Below are 22,802 nucleotides of genomic sequence, written 5' to 3'. Positions count from 1 at the left end.
AGCTCACGTCAAACTCCTTATTTCCAAAGACTCAAATTACTGTAAGTATGTCCCTTGGTTTCCTCCCAACTGAATTAATAATGAAGGTCCCGGGAGAAATTACCATACCTTGGGGCTGGTTTCCATCATGGAAGCAGAACCTCATAATTTATCTTTGATTGAAGGAAGACTTTCATTTTCCTGGCAGGAATGCAAAGATTCTTTTTTCCTTCTTTTTTTTTTTCATCCTTTCTTCTATACGTCCTTAGCAAAGACAAAAGAGGTAAGACAACAGGATTTTTCTGCCTTCTGCCTTCTTAGTTCATTCATTCTTCTCAGTTTTTCCATATGCTCTGTAGATCTCCACTTGGGTGCTCCCATTGGGAGCTAACTCTCAGCAACTTCCCTGCCAAAGCAGTAGGTTCCCAGGGCCTTGTCTCACCAATCTTGGAGCACTGTTTTCTCCACCAGGCTCTGAATGGTCCCAGGCACAATCCTCTAGCCTCCTTGAAGCTCTGGAGTTTGCCAGTCACAACTGTATTCCTGAAACCCTTGTTTTCCCTCTTCCTCTCCACCCATCAATCACATCCATGGTTGTACTGCCTTCTATACCAGAGGTGATAACAATGTCACTCCCTGCCCCCATATTTCCTCCTAAGACAGGTAGGCTATACTTCTCTTTCTCTTGGAGTCTGTCACTGAGCCCTGGAGGAAGGCTCTGATCGCCTGGCTCATCCCCTTCACCTCCAGGCCAAAGTGAATTTGACCATGTCAGTCCAGAATCTTTCCCTAGGAAGTTATTATTGGAAATAATGATAGGCTTTGGGTTGCCACTTTGAGTCATATCCGTGTAGGAATAGAAAACTGTTTTGCAGAGAGAGGGAAGAGGAGAAGAGGAAGAAGAAAGGAAGAAAAAGAAGGAGGGAGGGAAAGAAAATCAGTGGCTGAACAGAGAAAGGCAGAGAACAGAGATCCCATGTCTTTAGAGAAGTAGAGAGAACAGGCAAAATACATGATTTTCAAGTTCCTATACCTTCTTTCTTCTAAAGCCCCAACTCCTGTACCCTTCCAATAAAGTCACTTTATTTGTTCAAGCTGGTTTTGATGAATCTTGTTTCTTACATCCAAAGGCCCACTTATCAAGTTATATCCATTAAGGTAAAAATGATAGTATTATAAATAATAATGATGATAATAGCTAGTGTTTATTACACACTTACTATGTACCAGGCACAGTCCTAAACACTTTACTCACACAATCACATTCTTACAGCTATCTTGTGATATAGGAGTTATTTGATAAGAACATTGACACGACACAGGTTTGGCCATGTGTCTAGTTGCACAGCTATTAAGTGGCCCTAACTGACCTTTGAACCCAGTTCTGTCTTATTCTCCAAAACCACGTGCTATGAGCTAATACATAAAAAGCATTCCAAACAGCACGTGGCACATGCATACCACAGTTCACGATTGCTAAACCCTTAACGTGTTTTAGTCACTGGATAGGAGCAGCTACAGCATTTTTAAATTGCCATAGTAAAGCAATGTCAGGCAGGATCATGTAAAATCTTGCTACTCAGAGTGTAGTGGTTGGATGAGGAGCTTGGACATCAAACAGAACTTGTTGCAAATGCAAAGTCTTGGGCTCCACCCCATACCTACAACTGCATTTTAGCAAGATCCCGCCACTGATCTGTATGCACAGTCAAGTTTGAGAAACTGTGCTAAGAGACTCAAAGCAGACGTTGCTGGTGAGCTAAGATAGTATTTAATTACATGGTTATTATAACTATGATACAGTCTCTAAGATAAATATTTAGCTGCAATATCAGGTGTCTAGAACTGAAGCTGAAAGATGAAAATCAGAACTAATGTTGAGGTTCTGCTAAACCCTGTCATTGAAAACGTAAGAATTTGTCAAGGAGTAACTGATTATTTCTCCACTTGAAGCATAACCTACACTATTTGAGTTCTCTGTCATCTATAAATAACTGTTTCTATATTGAACTATATTTTATTCCATTTTATTGTTTCTATAGACAAAACATGGGTCTATTTCACTTTAGCATGTTGACATATTAGATGCTTTCTTCGGCTACCCAGGTATCTTTCCAGCAGAGTATCCAATCTTGTGCTTGTTGTAAGAAGACCCTCTTGGATAAGCCCATCCTGCCAGCTTCTCTACAAGAATCTAAATTAAGAAATTATAAAAATGGACACAATGCTCATCTGCTTAAAATTGGTTCACACTTTGAGTGCCACGGGTGAAAACTTATCAAATTTTCAGAAAGCCAAATTCCAAAATCTGAAGTTTGAATGACAACAACTGCTATTAAGTTTAATCTTGAAAAATGTGTACAGCACTATATAGCACAGAGAACTATATTTAGTATCCTATGATAAACCATAATGGAAAAAATATGAAAAAAAAGAATATATATATATATGAATCACTTTGCCGTACAGCAGAAATTAACACAATGTTGTAAATCAACTATACTTCAATTAAAAAAATGTTTAAATTTAAAAAAGAAAAGAAAAAGAAAAATGTGAAACTCTCGGGACATAATTGAGATCAACATCCCGGGAGTGAGCTGATGGAATCTGTGACTTAACATGAGGAAAACAGGTATTTCTTTATTTTCACACATGGTTTTCATTTACCTATTTGGGATTTAGCTTATGCACTCAAAATATGGATGTATCAAATCAACAATTTATTTATGGTGGATATAATAACGATGACAAATGACACTCAAATAATGTCATATTTTTACCCTTTGTGCTACCATGGAAACCCTCCATGGGTCCATGAGTATGGTGTAAGATCTTGGATATGGGTAACTGGCTTTAAAGATACTTCTGCACCCACAGGCTTTACAAACACTTACTTCCTATCTCCTGAAAAAGCTAAGTGTATAATGAAATTGTAGGGACCTCCCTGGTGGCGCAGTGATTAGGAATCCACCAGCCAATGCAGGGGACACGGGTTTGAGCCCTGGTCCGGGAAGATCCCACATGCCACGGAGCAACTAAGCCCATGCGCCACAGCTACTGAGCCTGTGCTCTAGAGCCTGCGAGCCACAACTACTGAGCCCATGAGCCACAACTACTGAAGCCCGCGTGCCTAGAGCCCGTGCTCCACACCAAGAGAAGCTCTCCAATGAGAAACCCACACACTGCAACGAAGAGCAGTCCCCACTGGCCACAACTAGAGAAAGCCCGCATGCAGAAACGAAGACCCAACGCAGCCAAGAATAAATAAATAAATTATTTTAAAATAAAAAAAGAAAATTGTAGAAAAACTGGCATGTAATATAGCATTTCCAATCTATTATCAGTAAATGTTGTGAGACATGCTTTTGTGAAACCAGAGAGGTCAGATACAAAGAGAACAAAGGGAATATTTATCATATATAATGATTAGAGAAAGACGACAAGCCAGGACTGGCATTTTTATTCTGGATTTAACATAAATTCTTTTAAAACTATTATAAAGTGACCAAGACTAGGGACTAGTGCTTCATGTGGATGGGAATAAGGAAAGTAAATACTAAAAAGGGCACTATAGGGAAGCAGTTTCCTTGACTATTCTTAACTTCTGGGAGCAAGAAATTTTGTGAAGGATGAAAAGATTTAGGTGGCCTGGGATTTTACAGGTCCTTGTAAGTGATAGCACGCAGATGGAAAACCTAGCCTATATATATATATATATATATATATATATTCATATATATATTCATTCATATATATATTCATATATATGAATCATTTTTCTGTATACCTGAAACTAATACAACATTGTAAATCAAATCAACTACACTTCAAAAAAAAAAAAAAAGAAACTTCATTGAACTGAAACAAAAAGAAAGAAAAGAAAACCAAGCTCAATGTCATCTGCGAAGGGGCAGATACTCAAACGGCACATTATTCTAACCACGGGACCCCTCAGCCTGTGTCATCTCACCACCTCCCAGACCCCTTCCCCCACAGCTACCCAGATTCAAACCTAAATAATTGGAAAGCAACGCTCTGTGAGATTTCCAAAGTTCCCTATCAGTTGTGTGCAAGCACCTTGCTTTCTCTTCTCCCCTACACAGTTCCCCTCTTGCACCTTCATCTCCTTCCTCCCTTTCCTTTCCCTTCCCTCTTTCTTCAGCCTCCCTGGTCCCTTACTCTCCTCTCCTCTTATTCATTCCAACCCTGGAGCAACCAGGCTGTCTCCTATTCTGTGTCCTATACTCCTGAGGTGATTCTTAATGAAATAAATTTCAGGACCCCTACTGACTGGATCCATGACAAGTGAATCATTTATAGGAGCAGCCGGGCCCTGCCCAGAACAGGACCGTCTTTCATCCTTTCTCTGTGTGCTTTTTCCACTCCTGCCCCACCTTAGCCCTCTCACCTCTAACTCACTGGAGGATACCAGCTGTGAATTCCTTGGGCTTCTTTCTTCTTTCTTTCTCCTATATTCTTCTTGAAGAATAGAAGAGTCTCCTCACTTTCTTAAGGTATATCTCAGAAGTTATCACACTTTAGTTATTATTCTTGGAGGGATCTCTCAAAGGATTCCCTCGTCTCCCAAAGCAGAGTCTCATCCTCTCTCACCTGCAAAATCCTGAATTGGCCTACCCATTAGCTCTCCCTTCTCTCTGCCACCCTTTACATTTTTTTTGTGTGTGTGTGGTACGCGGGCCTCTCACTGTTGTGGCCTCTCCCGTTGCGGAGCACAGGCTCCGGATGCGCAGGCCCAGCGGCCATGGCTCACGGGCCCAGCCGCTCCGCAGCACGTGGGATCCTCCCGGACCGGGGCACGAACCCGCGTCCCCTGCATCGGCAGGCGGACTCTCAACCACTGCGCCACCAGGGAAGCCCCACCCTTTACATTTTATGTTTATCAGAAGTTTTTTTCTTTTTATGCTTGTAGCCCTCGATTCAAATGTTTTCAATAATCTTTCCATCCTCAATGATTGTTGGATTTTCTGTGACTTAAGAAAAAGGGAAAGAAGAACCTTTATAAAGATGGTTATTAGAATCTTTGTAACAAGAAGGACAGCCTTTTTGTTTATGAGTCTGAAACTGAACAGGTTTGACTTTCCTAGAATTGTCTGTCACTTCTCAAATTATATATAAATTGTTGGCTATTTTTTTAAAAGCCTAAGGAGAGCAGAACATTTGGGAAGCTTCTGAAATACTCTATCAGTACCTTCAAGACCTGGCTCAAAATTTTCTCTCTTGATAGAAGGCTTTGGGAATAACACTTTCTATACTCAATCTTTTTTAGTAGTGGCCACTAACAGTTAATTTTCCTATCAGTGCCCTGTACTAGTGTGTATTTTATCATAGAATGGTGGTTAAATGTGTGGCCTTTAGGGATAGATGGCTTCAGTTTAAATCCCAGTTTCTACTGTATGACTCTGAATGAGTTACTTAACCTCTCTGTGCCTTCGTTTCACCACTTATAAAATAGGGATATTGGGGCTTCCCTGGTGGCGCAGTGGTTGAGAGTCCGCCTGCCGACGCAGGGGACGCGGGTTCGTGCCCCGGTCCGGGAGGATCCCACGTGCCGCAGAGCGGCTGGGCCCGTGAGCCATGGCCGCTGGGCCTGCGCGTCCGGAGCCTGTGCTCCACAACAGGAGAGGCCACAACAGTGAGAGGCCCGCGTAGCGCAAAAAAAAAAAAAAAAAAAAAAAGGGATATGACTGTCAATTACCGTAGGATATTTTAAGGATTAAAGGACCCAGCACTGTGCATAGTGCTGAGTATATAGGAAAGGCTTATTATTATTGCTATTGTTATATGTTATTATCATGGTTAACCCTGTAAGTTCTTTGCATTTCCAACTAAATTGTTAATCTCTTCAAGTCAGACATTTACATCATTAATGAAATAAAAAACAAATTAATACAAAATGTTTGAGGTAAGTCACTTAAAGATATGAAACATATTCTTTTCATAACTTTAAGGCATTTATATTTGGTATTTAAGCATCAATAAATACTTACATGTTATTGGGTTTTAGATGGTATTTTATTTTTTCCTTTATTAAATCTAGTCCAATGTATTACAAATAGAAAGTTAACACAGTCAACAAACAATAACTGAATACATAAATTATTTCTCAAAAGCACAATTTTGATTTAAAATACAACTTAAACATATTTCAAATCTAAAATATGTGGCATGTAAAAGCAGTGTTTACAAAATCAACCTTTTTTATCTCATTTTAAAAAGTCTGTGGTGGGGCTTCCCTGGTGGCGCAGTGGTTGAGAGTCCGCCTGCCGATACAGGGGACACGGGTTCGTGTCCCGGTCGGCGAAGATCCCACATGCTGTGGAGCAGCTGGGCCCGTGAGCCATGGCCGCTGGGCCTGCGCGTCCGGAGCCTGTGCTCCGCAATGGGAGAGGCCACACAGTGAGAGGCCCGAGTACCACAAAAAAAAAAAAAAAAAAAAAAAATCTGTGGTCCACTTAGGACAAGTATCTTCTCCAAATGCCTAATAAAGTGTGAAGTTTTCTGAAAGTACTTAATGGTATTTAGACTAAGTGTACTTTTCCAAACACTCACATTATGGGTTAATGCATTTGCAACAGACTTCTGAATGAGGTTACATATTGCTTATGTTGCAAATGAAAAACAGGAAGAGTGAGGAGTTAGGACCTATTGAGTACCAATGGAAGTCAATGTTTTCTTCCACTTCCCTCTCTCTCTTAATAGAAAATAATCCCAGTCAGTACCATCCTAATCAAAGAATATGAAAATGTTTCATGTTAAGATTTGGAATTATAGAATCATATATGGATGGGGAAAAAAATCAAATCCAACTCCCTTATTTTATAGTTGAGAAAACTGAGGCCTGTAGCATTCATTTCAATTGAGACTTGTTTTCAAAACAACATTCATGCCCTTGAGTTACTTACTCTAGTTTTATCATTTATTTTCATGCTGTTTTATTGACCACAACTCAAAATACCAGTGTGCTCACAATGCCATGTGTTTGGATATGGTCCTTTCTACATGTGTCCCTGGAAAGGACTGTCTGGTCCTTGTGGGGAATTTTCCTTTGTGGTATCAAAGCCAGGAGCTCCAGGTTTTCCTTTGAGCATTTTTTAAGAGAACATTATCATGTAACATCTGGGGCCAGAAAGAAATCTTTATGGTATATATTTTACAGATATTTTCTTCTGGGATTTTTTTCTTCAAAGAGAAAAGCCTTTGTGACTATTTCACATAAAGCATATGTTAATTAATAAATTGTCAAGATTGCTAGATTCATCCCTGTGTGGGCCCATTTAAATATGTCCCTCAATAGCTAATTCATTTTCCAATCAAACTTGCTCAACTACAATGTTGAAGTGCATTGCTCTAAAATTTGATACATTCAAGCCATGAAAATGAGTTTTTGAATAAATGTAGTATTCAAGGAAGTCTCAACCAGTATTGTTAGGATACTTACCAGAGATATTTGTGACTAATCACTTTCTTCTTTTTTTTTTTTTTGCGGTATGCGGGCCTCTCACTGTTGTGGCCTCTCCCGTTGCGGAGCACAGGTTCCGGACGACGCGCAGGCTCAGCAGCCATGGCTCACGGGCCCAGCCGCTCCGCGGCATGTGGGATCTTCCCGGGCCGGGGCACGAACCCGTATCCGCTGCATCGGCAGGCGGACTCTCAACCACTGCGCCACCAGAGAAGCCCTGTGACTAATCACTTTAACCTAAAGAAATAGGATTGGTAATAAAACCCCCAAAGCACACCTTAATCACTTTGGAGTTGAAATTGTCTTTACATCTATCTATATAAATTTATATTTAATATTCGTTATTTCCTGAACAATATGTTTTTATTTATTTTTTATTGCAGACTTTGATCTTTAATTAAATGTACTGGACAGGAGGATTTGGGGACCCTGCGTTGTCTGTAAGTGGTAGGTAACAAATTGTGCTGAAGCAACGTCAAGTATCAACTACTAATACTTTTACAAAGCCCTTTTAGAAATTTTCACGTTGATGTTACCAATTGACGTCGGTTTATTAGCATTTGGTTAATTAAGAGAAACCATATTGAAATAAAAGCGGAAAGGCAGACTAGAAGGACAGAAAGAGACTCTCCCCATTTCCCTCCCCACCCTCCCTCCTTTGAAAGCTTTCTGGGAGCAGCAGGTTCCTGCAAGTGCCAGGAATCCGGTCTCTGGTGAAGCGCGGAGCACTGCAACGCCAGGGCTTTCCCAGTTGGGGACTACAGGGGGACTACAGGCTGCTTGGAACGTGCAAACACCTGGCGTGGTTCTTGAGGGCCCTAGAGACTTGAGTCTCATTCCGGTCCGCTCCAGGGTTGTAGGCAGAAGGCTCTGAGCGGTCAGAGGGGTTTCCTGTGTGTCAGCAACATCACTCTGCCGAGATAGCTGGCGGAAGAGCCACGGAGCGCTCTCGGACCAATCGCTCTCCAGCAGCCAGCCCTACCCCTGACCCTGACCGAGCGCGCCCTGACCGCCGACTCTGATGAAGACCGGCTCTCCCAGAAGCCGCCTCCGGCCCCGGGCGAACTTCGCGCAGGCACGCCCCTCGCCTCCCGGAGGAGCGCGGACTCGCCCGGGTGCCCAAACTCCGCCCATCCTCGCGGGGAGCCCGGCTCGCCCTCCCGCCGCCTGCACTCAAGCAGGTCTCTAGAAGAGCCTGCGAGCTAACACAGACGGCGAGCCGGACGCGATCCAGAAGCACACGAGTCTGCGACCACGCGCGCTCCGATGGCCCCCAGACGCTGAGAGCCGGGGGCGCGGAGGCGGCGGCGCGGGCCCTAGAGCCGAGCTGCTGGCTTGCAAGGTAGGGCGCAGGAAGATGCCCAAACGAAGTTGATCTTTGGGGGAAGGAGGTTGGGGCGCGCCCTCCCCATCTCAGCGAGTTTGGCTCGACCTCACTGAGCCCCCGGCGCGCTCTCCGGCGCGAACCCGCGGTCCCTCGGGAAAGCGCAGTCGGAAAGTTGTCGGCGGCGGTGTCCGTAGCGCCCTGTTGTGTAACCTCGGCGCTGCCAGCCTCACCGGGAAGTTGCTGGTCCTCCGGCCAGCCCGGTTCGGTCGCGGCCCGGGGCAGATTTCATGGCCCGCGGCGAACGCGGGGCCGGAGCCGGCGTGGGCGAGTCCCTGCTTGACCCCTCCCGCAGAGTTCCCCGGCGCCCCCTCCCGTCTGCTCGCCTGCCTTTCCGATGCTCGCTGCGCCCCTCGCCGCCGCCCTCTTGCCGCCGCTCGCCCCTTGGAGCCACCGCCTAAGTCGGGGAGGAGAGAATGACCGAGGTGCTGTGGCCGGCGGTCCCCAATGGGACGGACGCTGCCTTCCTGGCCGGCCCGGGCTCGCCCTGGGGGAACAGCACAGTGGCCTCCACCGCCGCCGTCGCCTCTCCGTTCAAATGCGCGCTGACCAAGACAGGCTTCCAGTTCTACTACCTGCCAGCTGTCTACATCTTGGTGTTCATTGTCGGCTTCCTGGGCAACAGCGTGGCCATCTGGATGTTCGTCTTCCACATGAAGCCGTGGAGCGGCATCTCCGTGTACATGTTCAACTTGGCCTTGGCGGACTTCTTGTACGTGCTGACTCTGCCGGCGCTCATCTTCTACTACTTCAATAAGACCGACTGGATCTTCGGGGATGCCATGTGCAAGCTGCAGAGGTTCATCTTCCATGTGAATCTCTATGGCAGCATCTTGTTCCTGACCTGCATCAGCGCGCACCGGTACAGCGGTGTGGTGTACCCGCTCAAGTCCCTGGGCAGGCTGAAGAAGAAGAACGCAGTCTATATCAGCGTGCTGGTGTGGCTCATCGTGGTGGTGGGGATCTCCCCCATCCTCTTCTATTCCGGCACCGGGATCCGGAAAAACAAAACCATCACCTGCTATGACACCACCTCAGACGAGTACCTGCGAAGTTATTTCATCTACAGCATGTGCACGACTGTGGCCATGTTCTGTGTCCCTTTGGTGCTGATTTTGGGCTGTTACGGATTAATTGTGAGAGCTTTGATTTACAAAGACCTGGACAATTCGCCTCTGAGGAGGAAATCCATTTACCTGGTGATTATTGTACTGACTGTTTTTGCTGTGTCTTACATCCCTTTCCACGTGATGAAAACAATGAATTTGAGGGCCCGGCTGGATTTTCAGACCCCAGAAATGTGTGCTTTCAATGACAGGGTTTATGCCACGTATCAGGTGACAAGAGGTCTAGCAAGTCTCAACAGTTGTGTGGACCCCATTCTCTATTTCTTGGCAGGAGATACCTTCAGAAGGAGACTCTCCCGAGCCACCAGGAAAGCTTCCAGAAGAAGTGAGGCAAATTTGCAGTCCAAGAGTGAAGACATGACTCTCAATATTTTATCCGAGTTCAAGCAGAACGGAGGTACAAGCTTGTGAAGACGCAAGAATCCCCCAACACCCACTTTTGTAACATGGTAGGATGCTTAATAGAGCCAAGTGCTTTTTTCCCCTTTAAGTTTCTAGTAAGATTAGAGAAAATTCAAACCAAGAAAGCAGTGAGTTTAAAAAAAAGAAATAGAAGTGGAAATGCCTACACCCACACTTAGCTTGTTTGGGTTTGCTTTCAAGGACTTCCTTCTTTCTCACCAGAAGTATGTAACATAAAATAATACTATCCTTAAATATTTACTTTCTCTTCTGCCTTTAAAATTTGCAAGCTCTTCTGTTTCAAGTTTACATGAGTACTGGAGCTATTTGGATATTAATAACTTCTCCAAGAAAACTGACCACCTGAAACTTGAGTTTGTGATTCATCTAGTCTTTATTGTTTTTAATAATCTGAGGTGGGAACAAATTGAAACTTCACATCCTCAAATTACTGTAGTACAGCAGAATACTAAACTCGGTTCACTCGGTAGCAGATGAACAGATTGCAGCTGGGTGTTTCTTGGTCCTGTAAGCATAGGTGATGGCTGGCTGAATTACTTTGGAGAATTGAATAGAAAAATCAAGTCAATGAATTGACAAGTCTCAAAAGTGATTATCTCCCAGTGATTTCTAGAAAACTGCTCACTCTGCGTTGGGTGCTAAATGTTTGGTGGTGGAATCCTGTATATATTATCTGACAGGTAAAATGCCTTCAAAATAATCAAAGTGCATGTACTTTCCTTTGTAAACACCACAAACTCTGTTAGACTTCCTGTGACAAAGAGCATTTACTTGCACCACTGCTGTGCAGTGCCCTAGGAGTGTGTTTGTGTTCCAGTACAAATGCTCACTTCCATCTGTAAAAACAGTTTTCAAAATCACAGATAAATTACAGACCAAGGTTGAATAACTGTTAGCGAGTTGAGGGATGTTGGGCAGGCGGGAGAGTGGCTGACAGTCATCCATAATGCATAGCCGGCAAACATATTCTCGAACGTATGAGGCAACTGGGAGTGGGGAGAAGACATTTTTAGAATAAGGACTTTAGTTTAAATTAATTATGGTGTAAAGGCCCTTTTTTTGTTTTGTTTTGCTTTTGCTCCTTCCAAATGCGGAAAACATTAAATGCAATATAAAAAGAAGAAGGAAGAATGTGTATGGGTTGTGTTGGTAGAATGAAATGCTGTGATGCTTCACTGGATCTTACAGCCTCATATTTGAAGGAAAAAACTCCAGACATATGGGAAAGGGAAATATGAGGAATTAAATTCAAGTACTTGAAGTACCACAGCACTAAAGAGTAAGGTATAGAAACTACTAATCAGACTAGCAATAGTTTAACCAGACAGTGTTTTCTTTTATATTTTCCCTCTGCTGGGCAGTAATGACAAATCTGTAAAATACTTCAATAACTTTAATAACGATTTTCAGTGAATATTGAATTGCGGCATTTCTAGCCTTTGAAATGGTCAAATTCGATACAATGCCGAATAATGAGGTGAGGTGACAATTTCCAACACCAAATAAATAAATCCAGTGTCAAAGGAATTTTTAATGGTGAAGGTACCCCCAACAAAGCCAATATCAGAGTCTGCAGCTGATGGTGGGGTAACTTGTTTGAAAGCACTTTATATGTAGAGCAGTTTGGGGCTGTGCCTCAAGGTGAGAACCCTAGCGCCCTGTGGGACCTGGTGACAGGGAAGTCAGAGCTGGGCTTCAGTTCTTGCAGGACCTCAGTGGACTGCAGATTTGTGAGCCCTGAAGTTTCTTCCTAGACTTGCTCCAGCCACTAAGATCAATGAAGAAAAGCTGTGTTTAGCCATCCTAAAGAGTGCTGCTTTTTCACAGGTTCAGTCTTAAAGCACAGAATTATAGAAACCAAGTCAAGAAGAAACCTTCTAGATGTCCTACCTACACCTCCCCATTTTGAGAAAAGAGAAGGGTTAGCTAGGTTCTCATTTGGTTAGGGCCCTGCAGTGTTGTCTGTTGTGGAATCCTAAAAGAAAAAGACTAAGATATGTCATGAGTGTGTTACCCCTGTCAAATATCATGTTCAGTGAGACACAATTAATATCACTAAATTGTCCAAAATGGAAATGTCAAAGCCCGTATCATCCTTAAACTCGAAGGCTAATGGTACACATTTCTATAATATTCCCTCACCATTTACTTTAGTGTTCTTCCTTTTAGGTCTGATGCCCAGGCTGGTTTACAGTATGTGTTAAGTACGTTGTTTCAGCTTCCAGAGAACTTTCTTTTGGTCCAGTGTGGAGGTGAACAGTGACTAGAAGTGCTCTTTTACTCCTTGGCATGCTTTTTCCAGAGTGTTTCTTCTTTAGCTTCATACATCACATGGTAGACAATGATGACATGCAGATGCCTGCCTAATAGTGACAAGAATGATCTCTCCAACCCCTTCCAGGCACAAATTGGTCTCTGGGACGAGTCTGCTAATGGTGATCTATTGGCTGAAGATCTGATTCATGATATATGATAAGAGTAGGTATTTTAAGAGTAAAGGCAGAAATCTACTGGCATTTTGATAAAAGAGTCAAAATTACAGAACTTAGCAGTTAACTAAATTTCACACTACAAAACTGTTTGAATGCCAAGCTCAAGGCGTTTTATGGCTCATCAGTTGGCATCTTTGACTCTTTGAACATCAATGTTTGCACCTGTTTGCAAACAATGTTTGCACTTGTTTGCATCAGTGTTTGCACTGAAATGCTAAAAACACAGACCAAGAAGAGATACAGCATGAGAGTAGGATTTGGAGTTAAAATGGTGACACTGCCACTTGGCCAGCTGTGGAACTCTTGACCCTGGCAAGCCCACTCTCCGTGGATTAAAAGGGTTAGATGACATCCATCTGTTGGGGCCTTAGGGGATGTGGTAAAGCCAGAGGTGCATGAAGTCTGCTACTGTATTTTCCAGGACTGTTCAATTCCAGTCCTTGACTGAAAATTCATACAAAGTTCACCGACTGTGATATGGATATGACCTGTAGGTTTTCTCAGTCTCCTCAGGGCAGTGCACTACATTGCCTTTGGATACAAGAGATGTCAGTGCTTATAGCACTGTAGCAGCTTGTAGCAGCTGGAATTGGACTAGTGACAATAAAGATTTGTAATTAGTTAGAGATATAGTGAAGCTTTAACTTTGCTGGTCAAATTGTAACTATCATAATAGTATTTATTGATGAAGCTCACAGCCCTCCCATTGTACAGACTGAAGAACTTTCTTGAAAGTTCCAACATACTGAGGTGAATTATATTTATTACAATGTATAATATTAATATGTCACACTGGTGTATTTTACATAATATATGATGCATAAAAAATGAGAGTTACTGTATATTATGATGCTTTCCAAATATCAGTATCTTGAAATGTTTAGGTCTTCAGATTTCTTTTATCTAAAATACGAAAATCTGTTTTGTGATACAAGTGATTCATCTTCTCTACAAATGCTTTTGCACGTTTTTCTTTTTATTTAGGGTTCTTTCTACATAGACACAGTTTGGTGTCAATCGATAGTAAATACAAAATATCTTAGCCAGACTGGGTCTGTACTGTCTACATTTTATATACTATTGTAGAAAAGTTTATATTGTCTTTTTAATACATTTGGAATTGTGTCCCCAAATACAGTCAGAGCTTCCCATTTCCAAATGCAAAAGCCTTGTCCTAAATTCAAAGGAGATCTCTTACGTTTTAGAAGTATGGTGAGATGGGCATTACAGATACAACATTAGAGTTTGAGGAAATACTTTAGGGAGATGGGGAGAGAAAGAGGCAGCTGATGTAATCAGTTACTGTGCTCAATTCCGCTTCAATTTTTATTTTGTGTTTCAAGGTGAAATAGTATAATCTTAATTTCTGTGAGATGGAGTTTCTAAGTAACACACTACCAGCAAGTTCAACACTGCTAGTAATTTTATTGTTTTCTTTGTTCATTTGATAACTTTAATTCCAATTTTTACAGTAATAACTGTATATTATTTAGCTGCTGAATCCTGTTTCAGTTTTTTAGTTCTGTTTTACATTGTATTATACACATCATTACAAATTAATATGAAGGGGAATATATGTTACATATCAAAAATTGTGAATTTGAATTCTAGTATGTTTTAGTGCTTTTGCCAAAATGTTTATTTTTATAATATCTGTAATTTTAATATAGATAATTGAACTAGATTTCTTTGTGATTAATAGTGCCATTGAATGAGCAGTATGGAAACAGTGTTACTTGACATTTTGAGCTTTCTCAGGTTTATCGAAATCAATGGTAGCTTAACAGATTCTAGACTAATTGTGCATAATTGTGTTTTAAAGGAATGTATATTTCCTATAAGTTTGCATGCAGGAGTGTACAGCTTGGAGTGTGTGTGTGTGTGTGTGTGTGTGTGTCCATGGCATGGCAGCCAACTTCGTATCTGCTGTTGGTAATAACAGCAGAGCTTTGATATAATCATGGTCATTAGAATTGTACCTACCATAGACAGTTAAAACTGAAAAAGTCTCAATAAAACTATGAAATGTGGTCTGATGGCTTCTATGTTATTATAGTACTAATACTTACAAGTTTCCCCAAATTTTGACATGTACCATTATACCAGCTGGCAAATATTGGCAATACTACTTACTAGTATCCTACTAATACTAGGATATATTGAATCAGCGCAGGCATCTCTTAACATGTAGCCTGGACTGTAAGAAGTGAACTGTTAAAGAAAGAATCCTGGTGCAAGGTAAGTGATAAGATCATCATTATTTGATATTTAAATATTAATAGGAACTTGATTTAATTCTTTGAGGAAAATATGGAACACAATCTTAATACATATTTCTCATACTAGTGTTCTGTGTTTAAAATGTTAGCTGTAATCTAATATAATGTAATGCCTCCTCTAATTTTTTAATCCATGGAGGTAGTGATTCTAATAATCCTTTGTGGTTTCTGTTTATCTATTAGCCTACATTGCCTACTTCTCTCAAGTTTATATATTGATAGACACACACACACACACACACACACACACACACATATGCACACATATGTATGTTGCTATGCAGTGAAAAGCTGTACCTGGAATGGACACATGCTTAAAGCATTACTTTTTTTCCTTAGTGGGGAAGGTAAGTGCACTATGGTCCTGCACTGGATTTTTTGGTTGTCTGCTGAGACAGGTGTCCTATCACAGAATCCTGTGGGTAGAAAAATGCAAATCTCTTGCAGCCCCTAAGATACTGTCACTCAGTTTTAACTCCTTAATTGACTATACTATCCAGACTTCACCACTCAGGAGTCCTCACTTACTAATATCAGCTTTGGCAGAGTTTTGTGGCTATGTATATGTGTGTGTGTGTGTGTAAGTTTGTTTAGTGCATACACAGAAATTATACAGATAATTATCTTCCTGACTTAAGAAGAATTTACCATAACGCTTTGGGCACCCTGTGATTTTCAAAATCACTTCGGGATTATAGTCAGAGAAACTTCTCTATCCACAAGTAAATATACTGTGTTTAAATTCTCTTTTTTACTTTAATGAACTGGGAAGTTTATATTTTCTTTTCAGGAGGTTTAGACTTTTGCTGCCAGATATGGTCAGAGTTTCTATTTCCAAATGTAAAAAACATGTCCTAAATTCAAAATAGATCTGTTATGGTTTAAAAGTCTGATGGATGGGCCATTAAAGACACAACATATGTCACTAGAAATCCATGTAAATATTAATACTGTGCTTACTTGATTTAACCCTGCAAGGTTATATTGCTTTGGGGTAGACCCTAGGGCCTAACATCCCCAGCCAGCATGGTTTCTGGGACCGATGATCCAAACAACAGCTGTGGATGGAGTCAGGCCCCTGGGCTGAGCAGCTGACAGCACTGAAGCCCCATAGAAATGGACGTGGGTAAGGAGTAGGGGTGATGGGAGGCATGTGGGAGCAGTCAGTACTGCACAGAGGGGGAAAAATGCACTGCCTTTCCTGTTTACCAGATAAAGGGAGACCGTCTGTGTGAAGGTGGAAACTCCCTGATGATAGATTAAAACAGAAGGAGGCCTTGGAGATGATCCAATCCAGTCACCTCAGTTTGCTCCTGGGAGTCAAATTTTCACATTCAAAGGTGGAAGTAGCAAAAAAAACTGAGGGTTCTAACTCCTATTAACACATTCCTCCCACATCCCAGGGCTCTTCAAACCGTGGATCTTGACCCATTGGTGGGTCAGAAAATGAGTATAGTGGGTTATGATAGGCACTCATTCACATAATGGAACATTATAGATCACAGTCCGTAATCAGTGAGCAAGTCTTTGTGATTTTAACTTCAGACACACACACACACACACACACACTCACACAACACATATATTTACATATATTTACGTGTATTTGTGCCCTGGGTCACAGTGGACATTTGATTTCTTATTGAGGACCTGGTCAAAAAAGTTAAAAAATGACACTACTCAGCAAAAGGTAGCGTGGAGTTATGGAATAGGACATGAGAGATTGTTTTTTAAAAACTATTTTTAAATCAACACAAAGAATCTTAGTTGTTGAGAAGCTTCAAGATGGCGGAAGAGTTAGACGCAGAGATCACCTTCCTCCCCACAAATGCATCAGAAATACATCTACATGTGGAAAAACTCCTACAGGACACCTGCTGAACGCCGGCAGAAGACCTCAGACCTTCCCAAAGGCAAGAAACTCCCCACGTACCTGGGTAGGGCAAAAGAAAAAAGAATAAACAGAGACAAAAGAATAGGGACGGGACCTGCACCAGTGGGAGGGAGCTGTGAAGGAGGAAATGTTTCCACACACTAGGAAGACCCTTCGCGGGCGGAGACAGCGGGTGGCGGAGGGGGGAAGCTTCGGAGCCATGGAGGAGAGCACAGCAAAAGGGGTGCGGAGGGCAAAGCGGGGGGATTCCCGCACAGAGGATCGGTGCCGACAGGCACTCACCAGCCCGAGAGGCTTGTCTGCTCACTCGCCGGGGCGGGCGGGGCTGGGAGCTGAGGCTCAGGCTTCGGAGCGCCGGGAGAGGACTGGGGTTGGCGGCGTGAACACAGCCGGCAAGGAGTTAGTGCACCACGGCTAGCCGGGAGGGAGTCCGGAGAAAAGTCTGGACCTGCCGAAGAGGCAAGAGACTTTTTCTTCCCTCTTTGTGTCCTGGTGCACGAGGAGAGGGGATTAGGAGCGCTGCTTAAAGGAGCTCCAGAGACGGGCTCGAGCCGCGGCTATCAGCGCGGGACCCAGAGATGGGCAGTAGACGTTAAGGCTGCTGCTGCCGCCACCAAGAAGCACGTGTGCGAGAACAGGTCACTATCCCCACCTCCCCTCCGGGAGCTTCTGCAGCCCGCCACTGCCAGGGTCCCGTGATCCAGGGAAAACTTCCCCGGGAGAACGCACACCGCGCCTCAGGCTGGTGCAACGTCACGCAGGCCTCTGCCGCTGCAGGCTCACCCCGCACTCCGTGCCCCTCCCTCCCCCCGGCGTCAGTGAGCCAGAGCCCCCGAATCAGCGGCTCCTTTAACCCCGTCCTGTCTGAGCGAAGAACAGACGCCCTCCGGGTACCTACACGCAGAGGCGGGGCCACATCCAAAGCTGAGCCCCAGGAGCTGTGAGAACAAACAAGAGAAAGGGAAATCTCTCCCAGCAGCCTCATAGGCAGCGGATTAAAGCTTCACAATCAACTTGATGTACCCTGCATCTGTGGAATACATGAATAGACAACGAATCATCCCAAATTGAGGAGGTGGACTTTGGGAGCAATGATATATATATTTTTTTCCCTTTTTCTCTTTTTGTGAGTGTGTATGTGTATGCTTCTGTGTGAGATTTTGTCTGCACAGCTTTGCTTTTACCATTTGTCCTAGGGTGCTATCTGTCCACTTTTTTTTATTACTTAAAAAAATTATTTTTCTTAATAAATATATTTTATTTTTTTATTTTAATAACTTTATTTTATTTTATCTTCTTTCTTTCTTCCTCCCTTTCTTTCTTTATTTCTTTCTTTCTTTCTATCTTTCTTTTTCTTTCTTTCTTTCTTTCTTTCCTAACTTTTATTCTGAGCCGTGTGGAGGACAGGCTCTTGGTGCTCCACCCTGGTGACAGGGCTGTTCCACTGAGGTGGGAGAGCCAAGTTCAGGACACTGGTCCAAAGGAGACCTCCCAGCTCCACATAATATCAAACGGCGAAAATCTCCCAGAGATTTCCATCTCAACACCAACACCTAGCTCCACTCAACGACCAACAAGCTCCAGTGCTGGACACCCTATGCCAAACAGCTAGCAAGACAGGAACACAACCCCACCCATTAGCAGAGAGGCTACCTAAAATCATAATAAGGCCACAGACACCCCAAAACACACCACCAGACGTGGACCTGCCCACCAGAAAGACAAGATCCAGCCTCATCCAGCAGAACATAGGCACTAGTCCCCTCCACCAGGAAGCCTACACAACCCACTGAACCAACCTTAGCCACTGGGGACAGACACCAAAAACAATGGGAACTGCGAACCTGCATCCCGCAGAGAGGAGACCCCAAACACAGTAAGTTAAGCAAAATGAGAAGACAGAGAAACACACAGCAGATGAAGGAGCAAGGCAAAAACCCACCAGACCTAAAAAATGAAGAGGAAATAGTCTACCTGAAAAAGAATTCAGAATAATGATAGTAAAGATGATCCAAAATCTTGGAAATAGAATGGAGAAACTACAAGAAACGTTTAACAAGGACCTAGAAGAACTGAAGAGCAAACGAACAGTGATGAACAACACAATAAATGAAATTAAAAATTCTCTAGAAGGTATCAATAGCAGAATAAATGAGGCAAAAGAACGGATAAATGACCTGGAAGATAAAATAGTGGAAATAACAACTGCAGAGCAGAATAAAGAAAAAAGAATGAAAAGAATTAAGGACAGTCTCAGAGACCTCTGGGACAACATTAAATGCACCAACATTCAAATTATAGGGTTCCCAGAAAAAGAAGAGAAAAAGAAAGGGACTGAGTAAATATTTGAAAAGATTACAGTTGAAAACTTCCCTAATATGGGAAAGGAAATAGTTAATCAAGTCCAGGAATCACAGAGAGTCCCATACAGGATAAATCCATGGAGAAACACGCCAAGACACATATTAATCAAACTATCAAAAATTAAATACAAAGAACAAATATTAAAAGGAGCAAGGGAAAAACAACAAATAACATACAAGGGAATCCCAATAAGGTTAACAGCTGATCTTTCAGCAGAAACTCTGCAAGCCAGAAGGGAGTGGCAGGACATAATTAAAGTGATGAAAGGGAAAAACCAACAACCAAGATGACTCTACCCAGCAAGGATCTCATTCAGATTCGACGGAGAAATTAAAACCTTTACAGACAAGCAAAAGCTAAGAGAATTCAGCACCACCAAACCAGCTTTACAACAAATGCTAAAGGAACTTCTCTAGGTAGGAAACACAAGAGAAGGAAAAGACCTACAATAATAAACCCAAAACAATTAAGAAAATGGTAATAGAAACATACATATCGATAATTACCTTAAATGTAAATGGATTAAATGCTCCAACCAAAAGACATAGAGTGGCTGAATGGATACAAAAACAAGACCTGTATATACGCTGTCTACGAGAGACCCACGTCAGACCTAGGGACACATACAGACTAAAAGTGAGGAGATGGAAAAAGATATTCCATGCAAATGGAAATCAAAAGAAAGCTAGAGTAGCAATTCTCATATCAGACAAAATAGTCTTTAAAGCAAAGGCTATTACAAGAGACAAAGAAGGACACTACATAATGATCAAGGGATCAATCCAAGAAGAAGATGTAACAATTGTAAATATTTATGCACCCAACATAGGAGCACCTCAATACATAAGGCAAATACTAACAGCCATAAAAGGGGAAATCCACAGTAACACAATCATAGTAGGGGACTTTAAAACCTCACTTTCACCAATGGACAGATCATCCAAAATGAAAATAAATATGGAAATACAAACTTTAAATGATACATTAAACAAGATGGACTTAATTGATATTTATAGGACATTCCATCCAAAAACAACAGAATACACATTCTTCTCAAGTGCTCATGGAACATTCTCCAGGATAGATCATATCTTGGGTCACAAATCAAGCCTTGGTAAATTTAAGAAAATTGAAATTGTATCAAGTATCTTTTCCGACCACAACGCTATGAGACCAGATATCAATTACAGGAAAAGATCTGTAAGGAATACAAACACATGGAGGCTAAACAACACACAACTTAATAGCCAAGAGATCACTGAAGAAATCAAAGAGGAAATCAAAAAATACCTAGGAACAAATGACAATGACAACACAACGACCCAAAATCTATGGGATGCAGCAAAAGCAATTCTAAGAGGGAAGTTTATAGCAATAAAATCTTACCTTAAGAAACAAGAAGCATCTCAAATAAACAACCTAACCTTACACCTAAAGCAATTAGGAAAAGAAGAACAAAAAAACCCCAAAGTTAGCAGAAGGAAAGAAATCATAAAAATCAGATCAAAAAATGAAAAAGAAATGAAGGAAACGATAGCAAAGATCAGTCAAACTAAAAGCTGGTTCTTTGAGAAGATAAACAAAATGGATAAACCATTAGCCAGACTTATCAAGAAAAAAATGCAGAAAACTCAAATCAATAGAATTAGCAATGAAAAAGGAGAAGTAACAACTGACACTGCAGAAATACAAAGGATCATGAGAGATTAGTACAAGCAACTATATGCCAATAAAATGGACAATCTGGAAGAAATGGACAAATTATTAGAAATGCACAACCTTCTGAGACTGAGCCTGGAAGAAATAGAGAATATGAACAGACCAGTCACAAGCACTGAAATTGAAACTGTGATTAAAAATCTTCCAACAAACAAAATCCCAGGACCAGATGGCTTCACAGGCAAATTCTATCAAACATTTAGAAAAGAGCTAACACCTACCCTTCTCAAACTCTTCCAAAATGTAGCAGAGGGAGGAACACTCCCAAACTCATTCTACGAGGCCACAATCACTCTGATACCAAAACCAGACAAAGATGTCACAAAGAAAGAAAACTACAGGCCAATATCACTGATGAACATAGATGCAAAAATCCTCAACAAAATACTAGCAAACAGAATCCAACAGCACATGAAAAGGATCATACACTATGATCAAGTGGGGTTTATCCCAAGAATGCAAGGATTCTTTAATATACGTAAATCAATCAGTGTCATACACCATATTAACAAATTGAAGGAGAAAATATGATCATCGCAATAGATTCAGAGAAAGCTTTTGAAAAATTTCAACACCCGTTTATGATAAAAACCCTCCAGAAAGTAGGCATAGAGGGAACTTTCCTCAACATAATAAAGGCCATATATGACAAACCCATAGCCAACATCATTCTCAATGGTGAAAAACTGAAAACATTTCCACTAAGATCAGGAACAATACAAGGTTGCCCACTCTCACCACTATTATTCAACATAGTTTTGGAAATTTTAGCCACAGCAATCAGAGAAGAAAAAGAAATAAAAGGAATCCAAATCGGAAAAGAAGAAGTAAAGCTGTCACTGTTTGCAGATGACATGATACTATATATAGAGAATACTAAAGATGCTACCAGAAAACTACTAGAGCTAATCAATGAATTTGGTAAAGTAGCAGGATACAAAATTAATGCACAGAAATCTCTGGCATTCCTATACACTAATGATGAAAAATCTGAAAGTGAAATCAAGAAAACACTCCCATTTACCACTGCAACAAAAAGAATAAAATATCTAGGAATAAACCTACCTAAGGAAACAAAAGACCTGTATGCAGAAAATTATAAGACACTGATGAAAGAAATTAAAGATGATACAAATAGATGCAGAGATATACCATGTTCTTGGATTGGAAGAATCAACATTGTGAAAATGACTCTACTACCCAAAGCAATCTACAGATTCAATGCAAACCCTATCAAACTACCACTGGCATTTTTCACACAGCTAGAACAAAAAATTTCACAATTTGTATGGAAACACAAAAGACCCCGAATAGCCAAAGTAATCTTGTGAAAGAAAAACGGAGCTGGAGGAATCAGATTCCCTGACTTCAGACAATACTACAAAGCTACAGTAATCAAGACAGTATGGTACTGGCACAGAAACAGAAATATAGATCAATGGAACAGGATAGAAAGCCCAGAGATAAACCCACACACATGTGGTCACCTTATCTTTGATAAAGGAGGCAGGAATGTACAGTGGAGAAAGGACAGCCTCTTCAGTAAGTGGTGCTGGGAAAACTGGACAGATAGATGTAAAAGTATGAGATTAGATCCCTCCCTAACACCATACACAAAAATAAGCTCAAAATGGATTAAAGACCTAAATGTAAGGCCAGAA

The 22,802-nt window shown here is 41.7% G+C and overlaps 1 protein-coding gene and 1 pseudogene across 1 annotated transcript; one reads left to right on the top strand and one right to left on the bottom strand.

The window, feature by feature from the left end:
• The window catches only part of LOC101286419 (peptidyl-prolyl cis-trans isomerase FKBP8-like), a 277,196-nt pseudogene extending 268,900 nt beyond the window's left edge, over nt 1–8,296 (bottom strand).
• P2RY1 (purinergic receptor P2Y1) lies at nt 8,273–14,915 on the top strand. The gene is made up of 2 exons (XM_004284498.4): nt 8,273–10,419; nt 12,563–14,915. The coding sequence occupies exon 1, from the start codon at nt 9,260–9,262 to the stop codon at nt 10,379–10,381; it is 1,122 nt and encodes a 373-aa protein (XP_004284546.1). The 5' UTR covers nt 8,273–9,259; the 3' UTR covers nt 10,382–10,419; nt 12,563–14,915.
• Nucleotides 14,916–22,802: the final 7,887 nt, after the last annotated feature.

The sequence above is a fragment of the Orcinus orca genome, chromosome 5 (genome assembly GCF_937001465.1).
Source record: "Orcinus orca chromosome 5, mOrcOrc1.1, whole genome shotgun sequence".
Lineage (NCBI taxonomy): Eukaryota > Metazoa > Chordata > Mammalia > Artiodactyla > Delphinidae > Orcinus > Orcinus orca.
The sequence above is the reverse complement of the archived record's forward strand: the minus strand, read 5'-3'. Positions and strand labels throughout refer to the sequence as shown.